The sequence below is a fragment of the Magallana gigas genome, chromosome 2, assembly GCF_963853765.1.
Source record: "Magallana gigas chromosome 2, xbMagGiga1.1, whole genome shotgun sequence".
Taxonomy (NCBI): domain Eukaryota; kingdom Metazoa; phylum Mollusca; class Bivalvia; order Ostreida; family Ostreidae; genus Magallana; species Magallana gigas.
The window spans coordinates 10,948,260-10,972,593 of NC_088854.1; the positions used below are offsets into that span (position 1 = coordinate 10,948,260).

The following is a 24,334-nucleotide window of genomic DNA, read 5'->3' on the forward strand; positions in this document are numbered from 1 at the left end:
CATCCTGACAAAATATTTTGCTGGGGTGTTTAAGATAGTTTCTGCTCTTTTTATGTATTATGCTATTAAGCTCATGGTGTTTTGAATTTTACCAAAAGATTTTTCATTTGTGAAAGAAAACTTCAGGAAAATCTTAAGTAATTTTCCTATGGTCAATTCGGCAAAGATAAATTTTCTTTCACAAATGAAAAATCTTTTGGTAAAATTCAGTCCCATAATGGCTTGCAAGAACCCCACTACTGGACAAATGCATTTGTCCAGTAGTGGGGTTCTTGCAAGCCATTATGGGACTGAACAGAAAGGGTTAATTTTTTTTTTCAATAACAATGAAAATACATCCCAGCTAGTACAGTTAAAGTTTGTTATAAAAGTTAAAAGTAAACAAGTTGCGAGTATTGTTTTGATTGTGAAAATTAATCTGATAAATAATATATATGTAATCGTTTGATTTATTCAGCAGGAATGGAATAAAGATGTTGCTAATGTCACTGAATTGGTAAGGAATGATACATCTAATTTAAGTCAAAAGTTTACATACACTGTATTAGGGTTGTTCGGAAATTATTGAGACATTTTCTCTTATTCTTTTAGTAAAAAAGATAAACTCTTGAAATTTCACCAAAACGTAAATCAGGATAGCGTTTATCAATGTGAAAAGTTTCTTGTCCATGGCATGAATAGATCATTCCTGGTAAGCTGACCAACGTGCCTTCGTTCAGCGACCCGGCGCAACCGCAAACTTTTCGCAACGTCATTTTAACGCTTCTTATTGCTCCCGTGTTTTAAATACCTTACAAACAAACGGAATTATTCTTTATTTCTCATCTTTTGTTTTCATTTCAAGATGTCATCATTTACATTTACTCTCATTCTTTTTTGGGGGGGGGGGGGGGGGGGGGGAAATAATCGAGTTATTTTTGGGGGGGGGGGGGGGGGGGGGGAAATAATCGAGTTATTTTTACCCAAAAGTCTAATTACTGTGCATGTCTCCTGCAGTCATTTGTTTTTATATTTTAAAACCGTTGAAAACAGTTAGTGTGTCTAAATTAAAGTACTTGATAATTAATCCCTTTGGCCTAATTCTAGTTAAACAATCAGCAAAAAAAATATGATGAGGTGAAGCTCTATACCTTGTCTTGTAATCGTTTAGTGTTTAAAGCAATTGCGTGACCTTAAAAGGTCTTCTTCTGAGATTTCCACCAGTTTGACGGTTTTCAATGCGCCGCCTTGACGTCAAAATTCAATGTAAAGTCGTTGTCATATTTCTATTGTTTGGTAAATATTTGTGTACTATATCCGTATTTCAACTCGAACACTTAAACTGAAATTTAATCAAAAGTTAGTCGCAAAGAACAGCAAAATGAACATATTAAATTTGATTTCTTTTATAATTAATTGTAATTCTACGGACACTTATAAAGTAGACATTTAAGTTGTTAAATCTCCGAGTTCATGGCTGTACCCCGACCACCGACTTGTTTATTTACCGTCGTAAACAAAATATTAAATATTCTTTTAATATTACTTTGTTATATTATTTGTTGGCGTTTCTTCAGTGTCTATGCCAATTTTCACCAAAAAGCGTCACTTAGAAAAGAAAGTATTCGAGTTGTCTCAATAATTTCCGAACAACCCTCGTATAATAAAATATGGATGCTATTCATTATTTTTTTTTTCTGGATCACCCATGTAAATGCAGAAGAAGCAGTATTAAATTAGGCAGTGAACATAATTTCTACTTGCGAGCATCCAAAACTGTTAATAAATCCTTTTATATATCATGAAAGTATGTTTTATCTCAACAGGATTCACATATATATACCTCTGTGGAAATTATCAGCATATAGATCATGTACCCTTACATCAAACCTTATCAATAAATGAAATCAAAACTGTTTTCAGGGAAAGAGACATCAGCGATTGGTGGTAGCAGCCATAGACTTTGGTACTTTTGGATCAGGATTTGCCTTATGTATTTATGCAGATTACAAAAGAGACCCTAATAAAATAAGTGTTCACACCTGGAATAGTGGAACCGCTATTACCAACAAAGCACCCACGACTGTGTTGATAAATCCCATTGGCAAGGACTGTCTGAGCTTTGGTTACGATGCAGAGCATGAGTTTGTGGACTTGGAACCTGCAGAGCAAAAGAAACATTATCTTTTCAGACAATTCAAAATGAAGCTGTTCAGTAATCCCGTAAGTGCCTTTTAAAAAATCAATCCATTATAATGATTAGAAGTTTCACATAATCATAGGAACTTCATGGGTTGAATCCAGTGGAATGGATAGAAATCCCGTGGGTTTCAAAGATGTTGTACCTGGAATATATTCATGTTTGACATATTTCTACATAAATGATTAACGTGTAATTGATTACTGTTTATTTTCCAACAAGGATCTGTCAGAGTCAACAAAGTTAAAGGACATCACAGACAAAGAGCTACCTGCTGTTGACGTCTTTGCAGCTGTTATCCAATTCTTTAGAGAGAGTTTGCAAAAGAGATTAAATACCAGGAATTTGGAGGATTTTACCTATGATGATGTATACTGGGTCATCACTGTACCAGCTATTTGGGATCTGAAGGCAAAACAGTTCATGAGGAGGGCAGCTGAAAAAGTTAGTATTAAGATACTGCTATTCTAATTTACAAGAATGTAGTTGTAAATAGTTGGTATAAATATGGCATAATATAGATATATTGACAATTTGGTAAAATTTAATGGCCATAATTCAAAATCTTTGCTGAATTTTTTATCAGAGCTGAGCAGCATCACTTTTGATTGTGGCTTGATTTTCTTCCTGTGAAATTCCATGTATTTTTAAAAGCTAATTTTTCAATCCGATTCAATTCTGAATGTCATTGTATAAAAAACTTTGATTTCAGGCTGGACTCAAGGACTCTCAGCTTTCATTGGCCCTGGAGCCAGAAGCAGCATCTTTGTACTGTCGCAAAATTCCAGTGGAAATCAACACACAGAAAGATGGAGCCAAACAAATCGCATCTCTCCCAGAGGGTGCCAAGTACTTGGTGCTTGATCTCGGAGGTCTGTTCCATTATTGCATTTACAAACCTTATTGCCTTATTTAAGCAAAAGATATTTAAGAAAACACATGGTTAGGATATTTGGTCTTGCAACTGGCCAGTGATCTGCAATTCATGGTAACCTTAATTTTTCATAAAAATATTGAAAATGCATGTCATGACCAAATATCGTAAACTTTTGAAAATCTGATAGCTGTATTGATTGTATGTCAAACATAAATGTACTTTTATCCGACTTCAAGTGTCTCATTCATTAATCCCAGCATTTCATGCCAAGTGTCAGGTAAGTATAAATATTTAAATTATTTTTCTAATGTGTCTTTATAGGGGGCACCATAGATATCACAGCCCATGAAGTGATGGCTGATGCAGGACTAAGAGAGCTTCACCAAGCTAGTGGAGGCTATTATGGAGGAACTTGTGTAAATGATGAAATCATGTCCTTCTTCAAACGACTGTTTGGTGCTCCAGTTTTAATGAGGCTCAAAGAAGAAAACCCAGGAGACTACCTCGATTTGATGAATGATATTGAGATGAAAAAGTGCACGTATAGTCCTAAAATGGACAAGAACAACATCACTTTAAGGCTTCCTGTCACTTTGTTGGATGCATATAAAGAGGAGACTGAATGCCAGATTGAGGAATGTTTACAAGACACAGCATTTGCAGATGATGTGCAAATAAAGCGAGACAAGATGATGATTTCTAAAAAACTTTTTGGAAGTTTTTTTAAATCATCAGTTGATAATGTGGTTAGAATAATTAAGGAGATTTTGGACACACCAAGTATGTCCGAGGTCACCACTTTTCTCGCTGTAGGAGGGTATGCTGAATCTGCTTTGATCAAAGAGACACTGCAGACTACCTTTCCAGAGAAAAAGATTGTGATACCAACTGACCCCAGCCTCTCTGTATTAAAAGGAGCTGTCATCTATGGATTTGAGCCAGAGATCATTGCTTCCAGGGTTTGTAAATATACCTATGGAATAGCCAAGCAAGGCATTTGGAAAGAGGGAGATCCTGAGAGTAAAAAACTCCCCGAGAAAACCAGAAAAGGCCTCCATTGGTGTGATGGTGTGTTTGACAAACATGTAGAGGTGGGACAAGTTGTTAAACTTGGAGAGTTCCAGGAGGCGAAAGAGTACTTTGCTGTGGAAGGTCAGGTTAAGGCGCTGCTAGATTTTTATGCTTCTACAGAAAAGAATCCCAGATTCGTGGACGATCCTGGGTGTACTTGTGTTGGAAATTTGGTATTGGATTTATCTGGAGGGAAAACAAAGAAGAAGATCTTGGTTAGGATCGGTGTTGGGGGAACTGAGCTAGAAGTTGAAGCCATGGACCCCACTGGTCATGTTTTTAGATCAAATTGCAATTTTTTACCTTAATTAATAGCTTTTTATGTAAAGTAATTAGACATTGGTCGAATGTGCCAAAAGTATAATGTTGCTCACTTAAATGTACAGTACTTTACTAACTCACTGTTGAACCTTCAAATTGTAATCATCCACATGCTACTTTTATTTTACAAAATTCAGATTCAATTGGTGACATGGATGCTCTATTTTTAGACGACTTTTTAATGTGTGAACTGTGAAACAGTGAATATCTATAAGTCATTATTTGAACACAAAAATGTTCGTACATAACACAGTGGATACTTTTTGAGAGTTGTTGAGAAGCAGTCCTTGAGTCCTTGAGAAGCATATCTTATGTTACATTCAACGAACTTGGCTGATTTTTCTTGTCAGATTACAATTGTGACAGATTCAAGTGAATGGGATTGAATTGTCTGCAAAGCCTGGTGTGTTATAGGATGGACAAAATTCAAGAAATAAGAATTCAATTCCTAAAATATTTCCTGTCGCATAGTTATGGTCTCAAAACCTTTCACCTTTGCTGTCTGCCAATTTTTCGGTCCAGATATTTTTGGATGTCTTCTCAAAGCATGCTTCGAGATGTCGAGATAATCTTTTAACAATTACTACCTATAAATGCTGCAGAAATAATCCTGAATTTGTATATTGAGCTTTATTAATATTGTTTCTGCTATGTGTGTGTGTGTGTGTGTGTGTGCGCGCGCATAGTGAATAGAAACTTTGGAACTGTTCATTTTCTTTTTTATATATATATGTGTGTGTGTGTGTGTGTGTGTGTGTGTATTTATATATATATTTGCATTATGCTGCTATTTCACTGTAGCCATCTAGTCTATCGGAATGTCTTAATTGTGCTTATTCAGTGGAGTAGTTAATATAAATTTGAAATTTGTTTGGTACAGGTCCCTATCAGCCTTCTGGCCAAGGAGTTCACTTGGTAAGGCCATCCAATTTGCCTTATTTACTTTTCAAGTGTGATCATACCATATAAGCCTAAAGGTTATCTGTAATTTTAAGTTGCCAATTTTCAAGGGGGAACCACACCTTTGCATAGTAGCGTCACTCCACGTGACGTATGTCTATAGTGGTGAAAAACTTGTCTACATGAAACCATAATATATAAAATATTGTAAATTGTATGCTGAAACTAATAAAAATATAATATCTTCCAAGTGTTTGTGTTTCTACATCCCTGTTAGAATTTTTTTTTTCAATTTCTTGCGATTAAAGTGTTTTAATGCAGTCGGTAATGCATATTGTTACAAGATAACTTTGTTTCCATGCTTTTCCCCCCGTTGCATCCCTATGGATCTTTGGAATTATTCACTTTTTAACAATTTTTTACTTGTGACTTATAAATCGCACTTTTCTTTAAATAGACTTATTTCACTAAAATCACACATCACTTTGAATTTCCTATTTTATTTCTTAAATGTTCCCAACAGACTTTCTGGCATCGTCCAGATTCGAGTTACTGTTGTGTCCTGAACTTGGTCTGCTTTCCTCGTTTTGATCATTGATGTCCACAGCATCGACAGGTTTGGAATCGCACACTTTCTCGCCAGTATTCAATCTTTTTGTTCTGGTTACTGTTTTTCTGTCTCTGGATTAATGAAACACATAACACACATATTGCTGTCCTGTTTTCAACAACTTTATATGGTGTTCAGTCCTGCTTCGGTCCAGTAAAGGATTTCACAACACGAATATAGATCTTATATGGATCGAATCTTCGCGAGCGCCAGCAACAATCTCTCTTGATTTTTGCACTTCCTCGATATTCTCTGCTGCTATATTGTTCATATCTTGTTCTTTCTTCTCGTGTTCTTTAATCCAACCATACACTCTTACAGTTTTCATCACTTGTTGCATGGTTGATGTATGCCATCTCGGTTAATTACTCGGATAATCGTTTTTCCACAGAAAATAGGGTCTTCAATCTTTCATGTAATGCCCAGTTGTATTGCCCACACTTTTCTTTACCATTGCATGATATGGTTAAATAGTCCTGTTGATGTACATATTATATAAAGACATAATTTCACAATACCGCTTTCGAAATATCATAATGACCTTTGTGCGGAATAGAGGCTGTCTTTCATAATCACCTTTACAACTGTAGCAGCTTTCTGGTTAGGTGTTGATATAACCTTAGCTTCGATAAACAATCAGTAAGGTGAGCACATTATCTTTTCTTACTCACCAGATTTTTCTACTCAAGTGAAATACGTATATATGTACAAGACACAGCATTTGCAGATGATGTGCAAATAAAGCGAGACAAGATGATGATTTCTAAAAAACTTTTTGGAAGTTTTTTTAAATCATCAGTTGATAATGTGGTTAGAATAATTAAGGAGATTTTGGACACACCAAGTATGTCCGAGGTCACCACTTTTCTCGCTGTAGGAGGGTATGCTGAATCTGCTTTGATCAAAGAGACACTGCAGACTACCTTTCCAGAGAAAAAGATTGTGATACCAACTGACCCCAGCCTCTCTGTATTAAAAGGAGCTGTTATCTATGGATTTGAGCCAGAGATCATTGCTTCCAGGGTTTGTAAATATACCTATGACATAGCCAAGCGATGAATTTGGAAAGAGGGAGATCCTGAGAATAGGAAACTCCCCGAGAAAACCAGAAAAGGCCTCCATTGGTGTGATGATGTGTTTGACAAACATATAGAGTTGGACCAAGTTGTTAAATTTGGAGAGTTCCAGGAGGCAAAAGAGTACTTTGCTTTAAAAGGTCAGGGAATTGCATTGCTAGATTTCTATGCGTCTACAGAGAAGATTCCCAGATTTGTGGACGATCCTGGGTGTACTTGTATTAGTTATATGGTTTTGGATTTATATGGCAGGAAAACCAAGGAGAAGATCTTGGCCAGGATCGGTTTTGGCAGAACTGAGCTAGAAGTTGAAGCCATGGATATGGAACACCATAGCTGCCTTAAGGTCAATTTCATATTATATAAATTGGTATTTCATTTATATGCAATAGTAATATCATTATATGCAGTGCTAACATCATTATATGCAGTGCTAACATCATTATATACTGTAATTTCGCCATTATATTCAGGGGTAAAATCTTTATATAAAGTGGTAACATCATTACGTTATGTCGTAAGATCATTATGTGCAGTGGTATATTCATTATATGCAATGAATAAATCTTTATTTGATATGATAAACTCATTTCATACAGAGCTAAACTCATAATGTACTATTGTTCAATCGTTATGTTATATGGTACACTCTTCATGTGCAATTGCAAAATCCTTTTATGCAGTTCAACTTCTTGACATTAGGTGATAAGTTCATTATATGCAGTACTAACATCATGTTATGGTGTATTAAAACCATTATGTATGGTGGTAAAACCTTTATGTATTGTGGTGAAAGCTTTACATGCAATTGTAAATCCTTTGTATGATGTGACAATTTTATAATATGCCGTTGTTGAGTCATTATATTATGAGGTCAGTTCTTTACATTTTGGGATCATTTCATTATATGGAGTGGTAACTTCTTTATATGTAGTCGTAACTCTTTAATATGATGAGGTTGTAAACTGGTTCTCGCTGAAAAGTTTTAATGGGGAAGAGGTCCAGTTTTATTTTGAAAAAGATGCCGCGTTCAGTGTGACAATGCACATTTCCTGGTCAACTTGTCGTTTGTTTTGAAGAGAGAGAGAGAGAGAGAGAGAGAGAGAGAGAGAGAGAGAGAGAGAGAGAGTTTATCTGTCCTTTAACATCGATATCATCATAATATCAATCATTGAACCCATTTTGTGTGAAAAATCGAATGTATTATTAGTAGAGTATGCTTTTAATTTAAGAGTAAAAGAAATTACAAAAAAAAGAAGCAAGCGTTTTAAAAGTTGAAAGACCTTTGTTTCAATGTACCAGGTAGGTGCTACTCTTCGCTGATCCATGCCTCCAACACATAAGGAATAGACAGATTTTCATTCATAGACATATATGAAAATTCGTTTTAAAGAAATAATAAAGAAATTGGTTGGTCTTAACCTCTTTTTTATGGTTGTTTCATCCACTGTATAAAATTAAAGCTCACCGGGCATGTATTTTTGTATTTTAAATCCTACAAAAAAGTGTTGCATTTTCTGTGCTATTTTCCAAACAGCTGTTGCAGATCTATATCTTCATATCATTTTTATAAGACCATTTTATACGCGGATCCAGATTTTTTTTTCAGGGGGGGGGGGTGTGATGAATACTGAAGTTTGCCGAAGGGGTGGGAGGGGGGTGGGTCCGAGGCAAATTTTTGGTAATTTCATGGAATTTAAGGAATTTGAATTTTTCCACCCACACCCACCCCCGTTCAAGATCCCCATGCATGAAACAAATTGTGAAATGGTTACACTGAAAAATGTGAGTGGTTTCATGGCATATCCGATTTTTGTTTCAAAGAGGCATATTTTTAAAGAAAAAAAACCTCCGAAGTTAAAAAACGGTGTTTTAAATCTTCGCAAATTTCATATTGTCTAGTATAGCCGAGTGGTTACGAAGGATGGCCGAATAATCACCGAGACTATACTCTGTCCCAAGATATTTTGAATTCACGTTTGGCTTAATTGTCTGATATTTATAAATACCTCAGGATCCAAACGATGTTCATTCAAAAGTATGAAAAATTTCCAAGATTTCTCAGTCAAAACGCCCCTGTTAGCTTATCAGGTTTCAATACACTGCTAAAAAATGTGATGTCTACGGAGATTTTGCATTGCAGCAAGCCCGGATGATAACGTTGAAATATTGCGCGATGTATTCCGAGTGTATTCCGAATGGAGAAAAGATGTAAACATTCCCCATTATAAATCTCCGTAAGGAATCTGTTTTCGTTCCTGTGAATTTTTCCGAGTGAAAGATGATAATGTGTCAATGAAATTATCTTGGAAAATATCCCTTTCAGCTATTTCAATTGCACTTCTTTCACAGGTAAGTGTATTTTTATTAAAAATCGTCCAAACGTGAATCCAAAATATCTTGGGACAGAGTATAACTGCTTGGTATTTTTAAAATTAATTTTTGATCACACGGAAAGGTAAAACTCCTATTCCGATGGTTTTGAAAATAACTAATGTCGGGATAAATAAGTTTCAAAACGCTTGTCATTGTAATATTTTACATGTGTGCTGATTTTTTTCAACGTTACCGACTTTGTTCTCATTATACATGTAGACACGAATTGTAAACATTTGCTGCTGAACGAGGGATTTTGAAACAAAGTAACGCATTAATCGATGAAGTTAGTGTATTTTTTTTTTTGGTAAAATATGTCGTTTTCAAAATATATGCATGTACATATTGTTCGGCATCGTTAAAAGCAAGCCGTGCAATAATGTATGAATCAGCGATGTACGGATAGGTTTGTTCCAAGCGCCACGATTTATATGGATGCTATTAAAATTATTTTGAATAACAATCAATAGCAAAGTAACTCAATTTAAACGTTTTTGAAGAGACAGAATTAGATTTATTAATTAAGCTCCGAAGAATTACATGTCTATTTAAAACACGGTAACAAGTAGAAATCAAATTGTTCTATGTTAATATCAAGATACATAAAGTGATCTACCTAACTATATGCGCGGATCTAGAAGCAGAGGGGGTATTAAATTTCTACAAAGTAAAATAATTCTTTGAAATTTAATTTACTTTTAAAATTAAACGCGTACTCTACTAAAAATTCATTCTATTTATTACACATCGATTTATCAAGAACAGAAAAAATTCTCTCTCTCTCTCTCTCTCTCAATGAACGCGGCATCTTTTTCAAAATAAAACTGGACCTCTTCCCCATTAAAACTTTTCAGCGAGAACCAGTTTACAACCTCATCATAAAGAGTTACGACTGCATATAAAGAAGTTACCACTCCATATAATGAAATGATCACATCATGTAAAGAACTGACCTCATAATATAATGACTCAACAACGGCATATTATAAAATTGTCACATCATATAAAGGATTTACAATTGCATGTAAAGCTTTCACCACAATTCTTAAAGGTTTTACCACCATACATAATGGTTTTAATACACCATAACATGATGTTAGTACTGCATATACGGTAATGAACTTATCACCTAATGTCAAGAAGTTGAACTGCATAAAAGGATTTTGCAACTGCACATGAAGAGTGTACCATATTACATAACGATTGAACAATAGTACATGAGTTTAGCTCTGTATGAAATGAGTTTATTATATCATATAAAGATTTTTTCATAGCATATAATGAATATACCACTGCACATAATGATCTTACGACATAACGTAATGATGTTACCACTTTATATAAAGATTTTACCCCTGAATATAATGGCTAAATTACAGAATATAATGATGTTAGCACTGCATATAATGATGTTACCACTGCATATAATAACATTACTATTGCATTTAAAAGATATACCAATTCATATAATATGAAATTGACCTTAAGGCAGCTATGGCGTTCCATACATGGACTCCTCTGGTCGTGTTATTAAATCATACTGCAATTTTTTTACCTTAATTTATAGGTTTTTTAAGGTAAAATTTGATATCGGTAGACTGTGTCCAAAATATAATGTAACTCATTGATTTAGAAAATTTCATTATCTCAAATGTCCAAAACTTTACTGGCTCACAGTTGATTCTTCAAATTGCTTTAAAGATTATGTTATATTAGCCACAATTGTGTCTGTGCGATATGTGTTTTTTAGAAAATTATGGCTAAGTTTGGACTAACTATTTGATGCATAAGCAGTGGAAAAGTGAATATCTAATCATTACTTAAAAACCAATATGTTTATGCATTACATAGTGGAACTGTTTTGAGAGTGGTGGAGAATCAATCCGACAGTTACATTTTACTTTCTTTAACATTCATGGAATCCAGGTAATCCAGATTCTAGTGAATGGGATTCAAAATATCTGCACAGCCTGGAGTGTTATATGATGGACAAACCAAAATATGATAATTCTAAAAGTGTCTAAATAATTTCCTGTTGCGTTTGGTATGATCTGGAAGTATCTTTTACCCTTGCTTCTGGCCAATTATTCGGTCAAGATTACCTTTACTACTTATCATGCTTCACTGGATACTAGAAGTTAAAGAAAAAAGAGGACAGGATATATCGAAATGCATTTGTTTTTCATGCAAAAGACGGTAATCATATTACATTCAGATTGAGGTCATTGCATTTAAAACAAATTTGCTCAAAAAAGGAGACTTATATAAAGTTTAACAGATAGACTCTGAAAAAACTGCAAAATTAATTCTAAAGAAGATGGGTGAATAAAACGTGTAAACTGCCCATATGAGGATAGATAAGATACTATAAAATCAAAATATGAACAAATCTCATAATTTCTTTCTCAGTTATTGAAAACAATGTATATTTACCACAACATCGATTTATAACCTTTAAATATGTTAAATATTTAGAAAAGGTTGATCTAAACTGACGTATGCGAGTCAAAACCTCCAAATAGTGTGATTTTTAGGATTTTAATGCCTTTTCTTTTATAGAGTGGGTCTGGGCTCCATATTTTTGTCATAGTCTAAATGAGGTTTAAAGGAAATCAAACCGATTTCAATCAACAAAAACGTGGAGAGATGACCCACTATGCTTTAAAAATGTCATTTTGTATCCCAAAAATTGAACGTTTTAGAGAAATACTACAAGTCCGTCAATTCGTGGTTGAAGTTGCATTTAGAATTTAACAAAGAATTTTGTTGTGACTGAATTGGCTCAGTGGTTAGAGCACCAGCCATGAGGTAACATTATAGAGCTAGGATTTTTAGGTTGTGGGTTCGATACCACCAAAACTTTAGAATTTTTTTTTTCTTATCGTTTGTTAAAATATTCAAAACTGAATATACATTAGTTAGAAATCGTGCTTTTGTAAACTTGTAATATAACATCGTCTAGTATATTTGGTGGGAAAAAAATTAATTTGAAATTGTTTTTTACGACAAAACCAAATGGGCATTTCCGCTATCTTGTTCCCCCATCTTCTTTGTGATTTAAGCAGCTTAATTGATGTTTCTTTATGTTAAGTTCTGCTGAATACACACCAGTGCGTAATACCGCTACAGGTATTCTGCTGTAGCCCTCTTGGATATGACCATGTTTGTCACTTTTCAAGTCGGTACAATATATACCGTATCTTCCCAAGTCTAGGATTTTTTATTTGCTTTGCTCTACATTAATAGCAGATCAAAAACCTTTCACTTTGGAACCCGGAAGATTGGCATTGTGAATTGCATGTTAAAACTAATCAAATAAGTAAATACTGTGGTTTCATTAATATTCGCTGAATACCAATTTTCGATGATTTCGTTTTGAATTTTATACATGAAATTAAATGTTCATTGAAATGCAATTTCTACTATCAATTTGTATTGAAAGGATCATTGGCCACGAATTTACGTATCCTTGAACATGTGATTTTCACTTTATCCACTAAAGTTGATACCCTTGAATAATAATGAAACCACAGTATTGCGTAAAAATCTCTTTTAAATGTTTGTATTTTTCAAACAGTTAAAGTGTTGTCTTAATTATTAAATGCAATGAACAATTTGTGGTATCATGTTTTTGACCAATCTGTCAGTGTGTCATTTTTGCGTTTTTAACACAGGCACTTGTTTCTGAGAAATTTTTTTACCCTATAGTATAATAATAACATGTTATTATTATACTATAGGGTAATTTTTTTTCTCAGAAACAAGTGCCTGTGGTTTTGAAGGACAATTTTTCATAAACTGCTATGCAGTGTTTTTTTGTTAACTTTTACAAGTAGCATATACGAAAGCCCATTGAGCTCATTTTCGTAGGTAAGAAAAAAATAAATTTCGCGTATAAACGCGAAACTTTCGCAAATAAACGCAAAACTTTCGCGAATAAACGCAAAACTTTCGCGATATAACGCGTTAGTTTCGCGAATAAACGCGAAACTTTCGCGAATGAAAACGTAACTTTCGCGAATAAACGCGAAACTTTCGCGAATAATCGCGATATAACGCGTTAGTTTTGCGAATAAACGCGTAAGTTTCGCGATATAACGCGAAACTTTCGCGAATTAACGCGAAACCATTATCTATATAAATTGTCATTTCATACAAAACCCTAATGAAGAAAAACGATTGAAAACAAACACATTTTAAGTTTTAGATCATTAAATACTTATTGTTCATTATTATTATTAAATATCCGTGTAACGTTGATTTATGAAGACAAAATTATCTTTTTTACATATAGATATTAATAAATCTGATAAATATTTACACAGCTGGAATGTTTACTTGAGGAACTAAATCGCCGAAGCGGGGTGTGACCCGATTTTTGCTCAGTTGGGCGATTTCATTAATTTTAAAAAGGGATCATAACTCGCGTGTCTTACTAAATGTACATTACTACATGTACATCTAAAAATTACTAATCAATTGTGTTTCTTAATTCGTTAGATTCCTTCCAAAACGTCCAATCCAAAGTATAATATACATATATGTAGCTGTTACAAAACAAATGTCAGAAAATTCATCTGATCCCCTCCCCATGGATCTCTGCCAATGGATGAGTTCAATTGTTGCGTGAACGGTAATAGCAGGATTTCGCGCCATAATGTCTCATTCATAGTTTTTGCGCACCGATTAGTTGACGAGTGCGTTGGGATCATGCGAATACCCCAGAGCACACCATGTGTTTACATCACAGGCACGTAGCATCGGGGGTTTGGGTGAGGGGGGCTGCTTTTCCCTCCCCACTTTTTGGCAGCTGGCACTTTTCTTAACTTTATATGATAATTGGAAATACCATGGATTTGCGCCCCCCCTCCACTTTTGTAGGAGCATGCAATAAATGAAACTGCAAATAAGGAATTCTAATTGAATTGAAGTTACATTTTTTTCATGAATTTGAGAATTCGCCCTTTTTTAATTGCTTGTCAAGATGATTTTGATGAAGCTGCCCACACACATTCAAAAACAATATGTGTTTGTATACCTTTTCATATTTCATATGGTTGGAAACTTTTTAAAATGCCTTTCAGTTGATTTTGCATCTTAATATAACAAATACAATTTTTAAAAAAACTACTATTTACTCTCCAGCTTTCAAGCTTACATGCATTTATATGATATGTGTACATTCCTTGAATTAATAAAATAAATGAATTTCAAGTGATATATATGTACATGTTCTGGATCGAAGAAAAGACCGACATTTCGTCTTAAATTTGCACGTTCCGTTTATACATTTATGATCAACAACGAAAATTAAAATTTATTTCTGATAAGATAGCCTACTTGATACATGCATGCTTCCATCGAATAATTTTGTTTAGTAAGGCAAGCTTTTTGGAAAACTATTACTTGTATCCTTTAAATTCTAAAATGATACTTAATAAAACGTTCAATTCGAATTAAAACTGTCATAATTAAAATATGTTGCTGCCTCATTTTCAATAATACAGCGCCCTTTAGAATGTGAGAAGCGCGATGCATTATGTCCTTTAAAAATCAGTACTAAGATTTTATAGATTTTCTACATTTGAATTTATGTTAATTTGTATAAGGTTAAATCTAATTCATTTACATCTTTACATTATATTATTTTGTTTTATTTAAATTAATATATTTGTTTGCAGTAATCATTCTTAAAAGGGGTTCTTCTATGAAATAACAATATTTATATTTAAGTTTTGCGTTTATTCGCGAAAATAACGCGTTACATGTAAATCGCAAAAGTTTCGCGTTTATTCGCGAAAATAACGCGTTATATCGCGATAGTTACGCGTTTATTCACGAAAGTTACGCGTTTATTCGCGAAACTAACGCGTTTATTCACGAAAGTTACGCGTTTATTCGCGAAAAAAATATTTTTTTACCTACGAAAATGAGCTCAATGGGCTTTCGTAAGCATGCATGTTCATAGGAAAACTTTGAATCGGTTTTTACTGTCTTATTTTGTTAAAACTCTTTTGAACCTTTACACTTTTGGCAAATATTTAGTACAAATACTAGTATAGAATTAACGGAAACATATTGTCAGCACATCTTTTCGTAAACTGCAATAAGCTGTAGTAAAATAGGGGTATAGTCACTTAAAGTTTCGGGAAGAAAATAATGGAGAAATTCTACAACGTTGGGCAGTTTGGAATACTAGTATGATAGAAACAGTTTGTCAGGGCAACTCATCTTAAACATAAGAGCTAAGTTATGTGAAGATTTGCATGTTCAAGGGGCTAAGTTATGTGAAGATTTGCATGTTCAAGGGGCATGGTCACGATTTTGGTCAAAAATTATTTTACGTTGTTCATGTTAACAATGCTTCAGTAAGGCATTTCTAACGGTCAACAAAAATTTGAGTATTAGTGGACAAGTTATAAGCAAAATACAAAGCTCACAATTCTTTGTTATGTAAACAAAGCTCAAACCATGTTTTTGTTTACAATTTGAAAATTCTAGGTTTATACCTAAGATGAATATGACAAACGTTATATACTGTATATTTATATTCAAAACGAATAAGTAGAGAAGAAATTTGCTTGAAAAAGTTCTTTTACCGGTATACCAAGGTAAACAAAAACAAGGCACAGCTTTGTTAACATTACAGAGAGTTGTGAGCTCTGTATCTTGGTTATAATTCTGCGACCGAAACACACTCAAATTTTGGTTTATCACTAGAAAATAGAAATACATTACTAAAGCATTGTAAACAACTAAAATAGAAATTAAAAAAATTGACCAAAGTCGTTAGCATGTCCCTTTAATAGGTAAATACATGTATGATTAAAGTACATATATCAATAATATACATCTTTTAAACCAAAAATGATTCCAGAAGCTATTTAATTAATAACTAGTGGAGATCTGTTTATTCGACTACAGTCCATAACATATCGAATCATTCATATTTGTAATGGAATTTTATTTATGTAAAAGCTATACTATACGAAATACATGTGTATAAATAAAATGTGCTGTATTAATAGAATTATTAAGGAACTACACATATATACTAGTGCTTTGGATTTTAGTACATGTACTTATAAGTTTAAATTGTTGATACGCTGCTTATATTTAATTTTCATTTTATCAGTTTAGACTTTTGATTGTTAAGATAAATAGATATATATATCTTTGAATTATAATTATGAACTGCGCTCAATCATCAAACAAGTCACCCCAAATTACGTGGATCCTGTGCTATCTGCAACACGTGCGCACGTAGGACTAATTTGGGATCGTTTTAGATTAATAAAACTAACATATCGCTTTTGTATAGCAAATAAATGCACATCAACATAGAATTTCAGAAGAAAGTGGGGAGATAATGCGTGCTACGCATTCTCTTACCTATCAACAGCCTTAAATGGGGCTCCTCAACTGCCTTGTGTTGGTGATCTTTATTAAATGATGACACTTATACATTTTATTATAATACTTTGGTCCACACTTTTTGTCCAAAATTGTGCATTCTTAACCCATTCTATTGGAGTTTGGTCAAAGTGGACCGCTAAAATAATTAATAACACCTAAACAAAGACATCTGTCATTCAGGTTAGATTAGATTTATGGGGATTGATGGCCTCTCCCTGGAGATTCATGTATAGGAGTTACATGTATGCTAGCAGATACGCTAAGTTACTGAAATTAGGCAATATACATGTAAGCACTATAAATGCTTCATGAAACTATAATCATTTTACTAACTCTCATTTTTAAACAACACATTTTTTGTGGTAACACATTTCACACTTAATCAAATATAAAGTCGAGGTTGAGGGGTAGATCCCCCCCCCCCCCGAAATACGAAATAAAAGCTGCTATCTGCGTGTGCTGGGATCCCACTGGCTCATGCTCTGATTTCCTTAAAAGGGACAGTAGTGTAGAAGAACCAAAACCAATTGGGGACGGGTAAAATCAGCGCCATTTGAAGGTGCCCCCCTGCAGGATTAAAAGCAATCAACCTACGACATAAAACGTACTTATAAAATTGACATCAAATGCAGGTGCCTTAACCAGTTAACAAGGACGAGGAATAATCGGGTACTTGAGAGTCGTTTGACACAGTGAGAGGTTCTTACAAATATAATGAAGGTGACCGTGCTCTCATTCCCTCCAGAATCCAGTTTCACCTGACTGAGTAGCTCAAGCCCTAGTTTTGGCAATATAGGTTTTAATTTTTTTTTAATTTACCAATCAGGTTCGAAGAAAATCTATTTTTATATAAGGAAATAAACCTACATGTAAATGAGCTAGGCTTGTTTGAATTGTTGCATGGGTACATGTAGTTTGGCCCCTTCGTAATATCCCCGGGTTTTACGAAATCACGATTCCGCTGCTTATAGCTATGGCACGCCAAATTCACAAAAATGAGCTAAACATAGTTTCACAGTCGATAAACTAGATTAATCGTAAACTATAGTTACCGACGTTAATCTATATTTCACATCTGTAAACTATAGTTAACGCGATAATCTATGTTTCGCATCTGTAAACTATAGTTAACATTGAAAACAATCATTAATTTTGCGGTTGTTAAACATAGTTTATCTGATAAATAGGGTTTTATGATAAGTAAACTACGGTTTACACATCTAAAGCACGCCAAATGCATATAAATTAGCAAAACGTAGTTTCACAATCGATAAACTAGGTTTATCGGCTGTTAACAATAGTTTACGGATCCTAAACTATAGTTTGCTGCGCAAAAAAGTGCCCCCCTTCCCCCGATGCAAGTTTTGACTACTAAAAAAGGAAGCTCCTTTTTATGCCAAAAAAAAAAAATCCTACGAAAGCCCATTGAGCTCAATTTCGTACGTAAATTGAACTAAAATGTATTTGTTTGCAATCATTGTTATTCATACATGTAAGGCTTCTTGTGTGAAATGACAATATTTATGTTAAAGTTTAGCATTTATTCGCGAAACTAACGCGTTTAATCGCGAGAGTCACGCGTTTAATCGCGAAAGTTACTTGTTATAATATCACGGAAAAGCCCCAACGGAACACCATACGTTTTATATACAGTTAACTTTATTTTTTTTTTGCAGCCATGTTAATGCCTAAACCGAAAGTAGGAACTGGGAGTTCAGGTATTTTCCAATGCAGTACGCACAGATTAGGAAAAATTACCCCTTTTAGTTCTCGTTTTACAGTATATTTAATATTTGACAATATTATTATATGTTTGACACTCTTTGAAGATGTGTACTACTTTCAATATGTACTGAAGTTCGAACTCTGATAATTGAACATGATAGTTGTCCTGTTAGTTTACCTTTTGATATAACAATTTTTTTTTGCTGAGGGAGAGAGAGAGAGAAAGAGAGACTGCTTCTGAGTATATTTATATTAAAATATATGTATATATATACATTGCTCATGTCTGTTGAACAAAACTTTTACATGCACTACCGACCAGACACAATGTAACACCACAGGAGACCCCATCTTAACGCATGGTTTTATGGTTTTGGTGTCTGGTTGGGGATTTGGGTCTGTTTATGGGAGTTCTTGGGGTTTACTAAGGGTTTACCCGGGGTCTGGTTTTGGGGTCTGCTTAATTACACACGGGAGTGGGAAGCAGAAATGGACGATGTAAATCAAATCACTCAAATCCCAATCAGATTCCTCATACCCCCATACATGAACATATACAACAGTGGCAAACTTAGATTAAAATTTTTCAATTAAAAAGAAGATGGGGGAATAAGATATATAGTGCAAATGCCCATTTGGTTTAGTTGTAAAATACAATTTCAAAATTTTTTTTTTCAATGAATTATATTTAATCTGTTATAATACAAGTTTACAAAAGGAAAATTTCAATCTTAGTATGGGGGTAGGTTAAGGCAACTCCTATTTTTATGAAAACGGCGCTGAGTAGTATTATCAATTGAATGTGTTCGCCAAGATATTATTTTTCTGCTTCGAAATGGAGTTGCTCTTTGAAGCTGCCATGCCATGGTATCATGTGATTGTTAAAAATAGATCATTATTTTAACCTTAAGAAAAAATCAAAAGGTGTAGCACTACCCTGAATTTCATTTGTATGTATATATATATGATACAATATATCAATCAGCAATTAGTCCATAATAATTAGTATTACTGCTAGAATCCTATTGTTAATCGCATAAATAAATATTGTCATTATTTATCGGAAACCCCCTCAACTTCTTCAATTTCATTGAAAATACTATGTATATTTCATTTACAACAGCAAAGCACAGGATTCTCATAAGCTGCACTTTTCCGGTCTTTTAGGTCATATGCTTTTGATATTTGCCAAATCAACTTTCATAATATTTGGGGTAGTGTCACACTTTTGCCTCATTTCTTCTTCTTCCGTTAAGGGGTTGACCTCATTGATTGAGTGATGATAACCCCAGCGTTTGTACACAATGACAAAGGAAAGGCCGGTCAAGCTATGTAAATTATTATCTGCTTACCTTATACATATTGTAACACTCGCTGATAAAACAAAATATCCATAGTCTGTATTATCCAGATTATATCCTAACTGACACTCATCAAAATCTTGTGTATCTGTATTAAATAAGTCTTATTTCGGCATTGTTTACCGGTACATTGCATTCCGATGATTTGTCACCCGACATTGATCTTCTCTATCAACATGCTTGCGACGTCATCAATGATAATTATGCGAAATACAGAGAATTCGAAGATATATTCAGGAGAGTTTCTAGTAACATTTTACGCCTGTAGTTTTTATAATTTAAACCAGAGATAAAGTTAAAATTTACATGCTTCTGAGTAAAATATGACGTCAAGCTGCTTATTATGATGTCATATAGATCTGAGGAATTTTTACTCAATCAATCGCTAAGAGTTGCCTTATCATACCCGCGTATATATATTCAGTTTAGAAAATTTTAACAAAAGTTAAAAAAAAAAATCCTTAAGTTTTGTTGGTATTGAACCCACAACCTAAAAACCCTTGTTACTTAATGCTTGGTGCTCTAACCACTGAGCCATTTCAGTCACAACAAAGTGTGTTTTTTATTTGCTATATGAGACTATTGCCACTTGTATTATTTTTCTAAAAGGTTCAATTGCTGGGATACAAAATGACATTTTGAAAGTATAGTGGGTCGATCATCTCTCCACGTTTTTGTAGATTGAAATTGCTTTGATTACCATTACACCTTATTTAGACTATGACAAAAATATGGAGCTGAGAATCACTCTTTAAAAGAAAAGGAAATGATAATGCATGCGGTTTCAGATTAAAATAATGTGAAATGTCTATGCAAGTAGACAAAGTTAGGCCATATTGCCAAATACAAATTCTCACCAGCCAGACATAGAAATATATGTAGCATTTGGGTGCCACGTCGTTTAAACCAATGAAAGTGTGACATTTCAGCTCAAGGGAAATCAAATATGCATAATTCTCAACATTGTTTTAGCTTTCTGTATATATTTATCATTAACTTATTTGAAAGAAATTTTTGTTGTGATTAAATTGAGATATGCTTGCAATTGCAAATACTGTTTATTTAGATCAACTTTATTTTCAGAAAATGACCTTGGTTCATTGAAATAAATACAGCCAGACCAAGAAAGATGGCAGGATGTCTAACAGGTAAACTTCATTTTACAATTGTTTCTGCTTAAATTTCTAGTTAATATTCCAGAATGATGTAATTAGATTAGATCAGATGAAGCAGTTGAGCAATTCTGTTGGCTGCAACAATTTAAGTTAAAACTTTTTTCTAAGTTTTTGTTTATATGAGTAAATAAGTTAAAAATATTGCAATTTCATGCAATACATGTACCAGAAACATTACATATTTTTACTTCATTTTGTTTGTAAATGCCAAAAAAGAAATAGTTCATGCTACATGGGTTAAAAGGTACACATGTTTATAACAAAAGACTTGTCCTATAGGGCCGGTATTGGTATCTGTACTTACAAAAAGCATAAGTATCGATTTCCATTCCACTTCTTGATTTTAGGCTATACACAGTAAACCCTTGGGTTCTAGTTCTCATAATGTATAGTGATTGAACAATTTTTCACAGTCCTTGTCTGAGCAGTATGAGTTATGAATGCATTTTTACTTTATTTTCAGTTTACTTTTTATGATACGATACATGTACTTTACATGCTATATTTACATCCAGGGACATATTAGCAACTATCGAAAGTCTCGTGTGACGCTATTTCAAAGTTCGTGTTATGCATCATTTTTTTTTATTCTATTGAACACATTTACTCAATTAATATCCTTTAGAGAAAAGGAATGCAATATTTTACTTCATTCCCTTATAGGATATGATTACAATGATTAAATTCTCACATATTCTGTGTTCACAATGACGTTAAAATCAGGTATTTATTTTCTTCATATCTAATTCTGTTTTGAACAGGATAATTTTAAAATTTATGAAACAGAACCATATCAACAAGAAGAACACATTTATTTGCTTTAATCAGAAGCAATGTTTTTACAAGATTTTTAAAATTTGAACTGATGTATTTCACAACGATTGACAAGCAAGTTCTTATATTAATATCTCTTGTTGGTACAGATGTTTTACACGATGTGGTCCTCGATGTAGGAGAATAATGCAAAATTTGCAAATTTTTTCAAAACGTGCATGATATTTTCGGAAGTAAATGTAAACATGGCAATACAGAAGTTGCTTATCCTGTTAGTGTATATACATCCTTTTACAACTGTATTCCTTCTTCCACAATTGTACCAATTCCTATAGATGTTCTTGAAAGGCAAATGCATCAGTTTTTGCTCGGCATGATTTTTTCAAGTGGCAGCTGTCTCGAGCACCTGTCTCGAGTAACACAGAGTGATTGATTCTTGTCCTCAAACAAAGCGTGCTTAAACTAAGGTATAGGTCTGGTTGATTGCCTTTACATTGTTATTTTTAATTAAAAGAGCAAATGTGCATTTAAGGAAGTAGATCAAAGTTAGATATACAAAATGCACAATTCTACATAAAAAAAGAAATAACACAGTGTTAAATGCCATTAATTTAAAAAAAAAATTATACCCACATAACCATCATGTGTGACATAGCCAGCAGTTTAAACTACTGAGCTATCAAGAACTTGCACTCTTCAATGTAAAAACTTTGATAGAAATCAGTTTCAGAAATTTTTGTCAGTTTTGTCAGGTGCCCCTTAAAAAATTGTCCTAATTTATTACTTTGAACAAAACCTATTAAAATATCTTAGATTTTTTTTGGGACAGGCCAGTCCTGAAGGATATCTAGGCCAAAAACGATGCAAATATATACCATTTTACTAAGAAAATGCTAATTTAGCCATATTTAAAGATTAATAATAAAATTGCAAGAGCAACATGATAGGTTCAAAATGCAAATTCAAAAAATTTAGAAATATGTATGACAGAAAATATCAAATGAACTTTGATTTTTAAAGGAATATTTCCCCTATAGGTCAATTCTTTTGTTATATCCAAGTGTATCTTTACCCACCACTTTGGTAAGCTTGATGAGCTGAGTGATATATTGCCCATAGGGCTCTTTTTTTAAAACCAGTTTTGGTATTCCATTAAAATTATCGATAACTAGTTTTACTTTTGTTTTAGGTGACCCTTGCTATCTAATACGTTCATCATTTGTACGCTTGAAAGGAAACTTGATCTCCCACACAACACTAATAGATGAGCTATTAGCCAGCTTTGTGTTAAGTGATGAAGAGAAAGATGACTATAGGAATATAAACGACATCAAATGTGGAAAACTGATAAAAGAAATTCTGAAGAAAGGGAGAGATGCATGTGCAAAGTTTCTCTCCATACTGGAGAATCAAGAGTATGGTTGTTTACAGGAAATGATACACCCAACTTGTAAGTATAGGAAAAGATTCTTGATTCACTTAGAGTGTCTCCCAATACATGTAGTAAGACTGATACTTTGGAATCATTAGATTTTGTGGTGGCTCAATTTTCATGGAATTCTTGGGCACCGCTCACCCACAAATTAACATCCTCCACAAATAAATAAAATAAGACTATACAATCATATTTCCTTTAGTAAATATCAGAGAATACGCGAAATTACATCCCAATGAACCTGTAAAATTGAAGCAATCCACGAAAATTGCCCCCCACGAATTTTAATGAATCCACAGTACCTCATTTGCACTATCAGGTGGCAGGGAATAGTTTTACATGAAAGACCTGGTCAAAATTTTGAAATAAAGCCGCTAGAACCTGAGGTATAAATTGAGGGATATAAATTGCCAGAATATTTATCATATTCATTTTGTAGGATAGTGGAGCAAATATCCATTTTATTGATTTACATTTACATCTACCAAGTATGATTCCCTCTATATATTAAGTAAATAGATTGCAGATCATATTTCTGTAGAAACAGACAGGACTGAAATCTACACATCCCGTTTATTGATTGCTCAAAACCTTCATCAGCCTTAGAAAAATCAAGGACTGCACGAAAAAATCATGATGAAGTCAGACTCAAATTCCCATAGGATACAATTTGGCTGTTTATTTAGCTAACATACTGATGTACATTATACAAATATTGACTGGGGTTGAGGGCAACATTGATAATATTAGCCCCCGAGGGATAAAATATTGCCAGACGTGAAGCAGAGGGCAATATTTTTGTCCCAAGGGGGCTAATATAATCAATGTTGCCTGAAAACACAGTCAACATTTGTTTTGTTATATGAAGAAACAAACCAAAATTTAAGAAAGTAATTGAAAACAGATCGCCGTAATTTTCTCAGCTCAACAAAAAATTCACAAATTCAATTTTGTGCAAAGTTCATTTCCAAAATATCCTCAGCATCCAACGGTCACTGGTGATATTCCACCGACCGTAAGAATTAACATACAAATGTT

General features: G+C 33.6%; 2 protein-coding genes across 9 annotated transcripts in view; both read left to right on the forward strand.

Moving 5' to 3' along the window:
* Nucleotides 1-5,593, forward strand: part of LOC109619202 (heat shock 70 kDa protein 12A) — a 14,432-nt gene extending 8,839 nt beyond the window's left edge. For 5 of the 8 annotated variants that reach the window (XM_034444847.2, XM_066074995.1, XM_034444846.2 and 2 more), the window contains 5 exons: nt 458-496; nt 1,903-2,202; nt 2,402-2,623; nt 2,892-3,051; nt 3,378-5,593. In XM_034444847.2, coding sequence (XP_034300738.2) covers nt 458-496; nt 1,903-2,202; nt 2,402-2,623; nt 2,892-3,051; nt 3,378-4,435 — 1,779 coding nt within the window. In that variant the 3' untranslated portion in view covers nt 4,436-5,593. The remainder of the gene's footprint in view (nt 1-457; nt 497-1,902; nt 2,203-2,401; nt 2,624-2,891; nt 3,052-3,377) is intronic. The other 3 variants (XM_034444851.2, XM_066074996.1, XM_034444853.2) reach the window with 1 other exon arrangement.
* A 12,873-nt stretch (nt 5,594-18,466) lies between these two features.
* The window catches only part of LOC105320306 (uncharacterized), an 89,651-nt gene continuing 83,783 nt past the window's right edge, over nt 18,467-24,334 (forward strand). Inside the window, exons 1-3 of the mRNA XM_066074998.1 lie at nt 18,467-18,544; nt 20,996-21,060; nt 23,051-23,311. Coding sequence (XP_065931070.1) covers nt 21,042-21,060; nt 23,051-23,311 — 280 coding nt within the window. The 5' untranslated portion in view covers nt 18,467-18,544; nt 20,996-21,041. The remainder of the gene's footprint in view (nt 18,545-20,995; nt 21,061-23,050; nt 23,312-24,334) is intronic.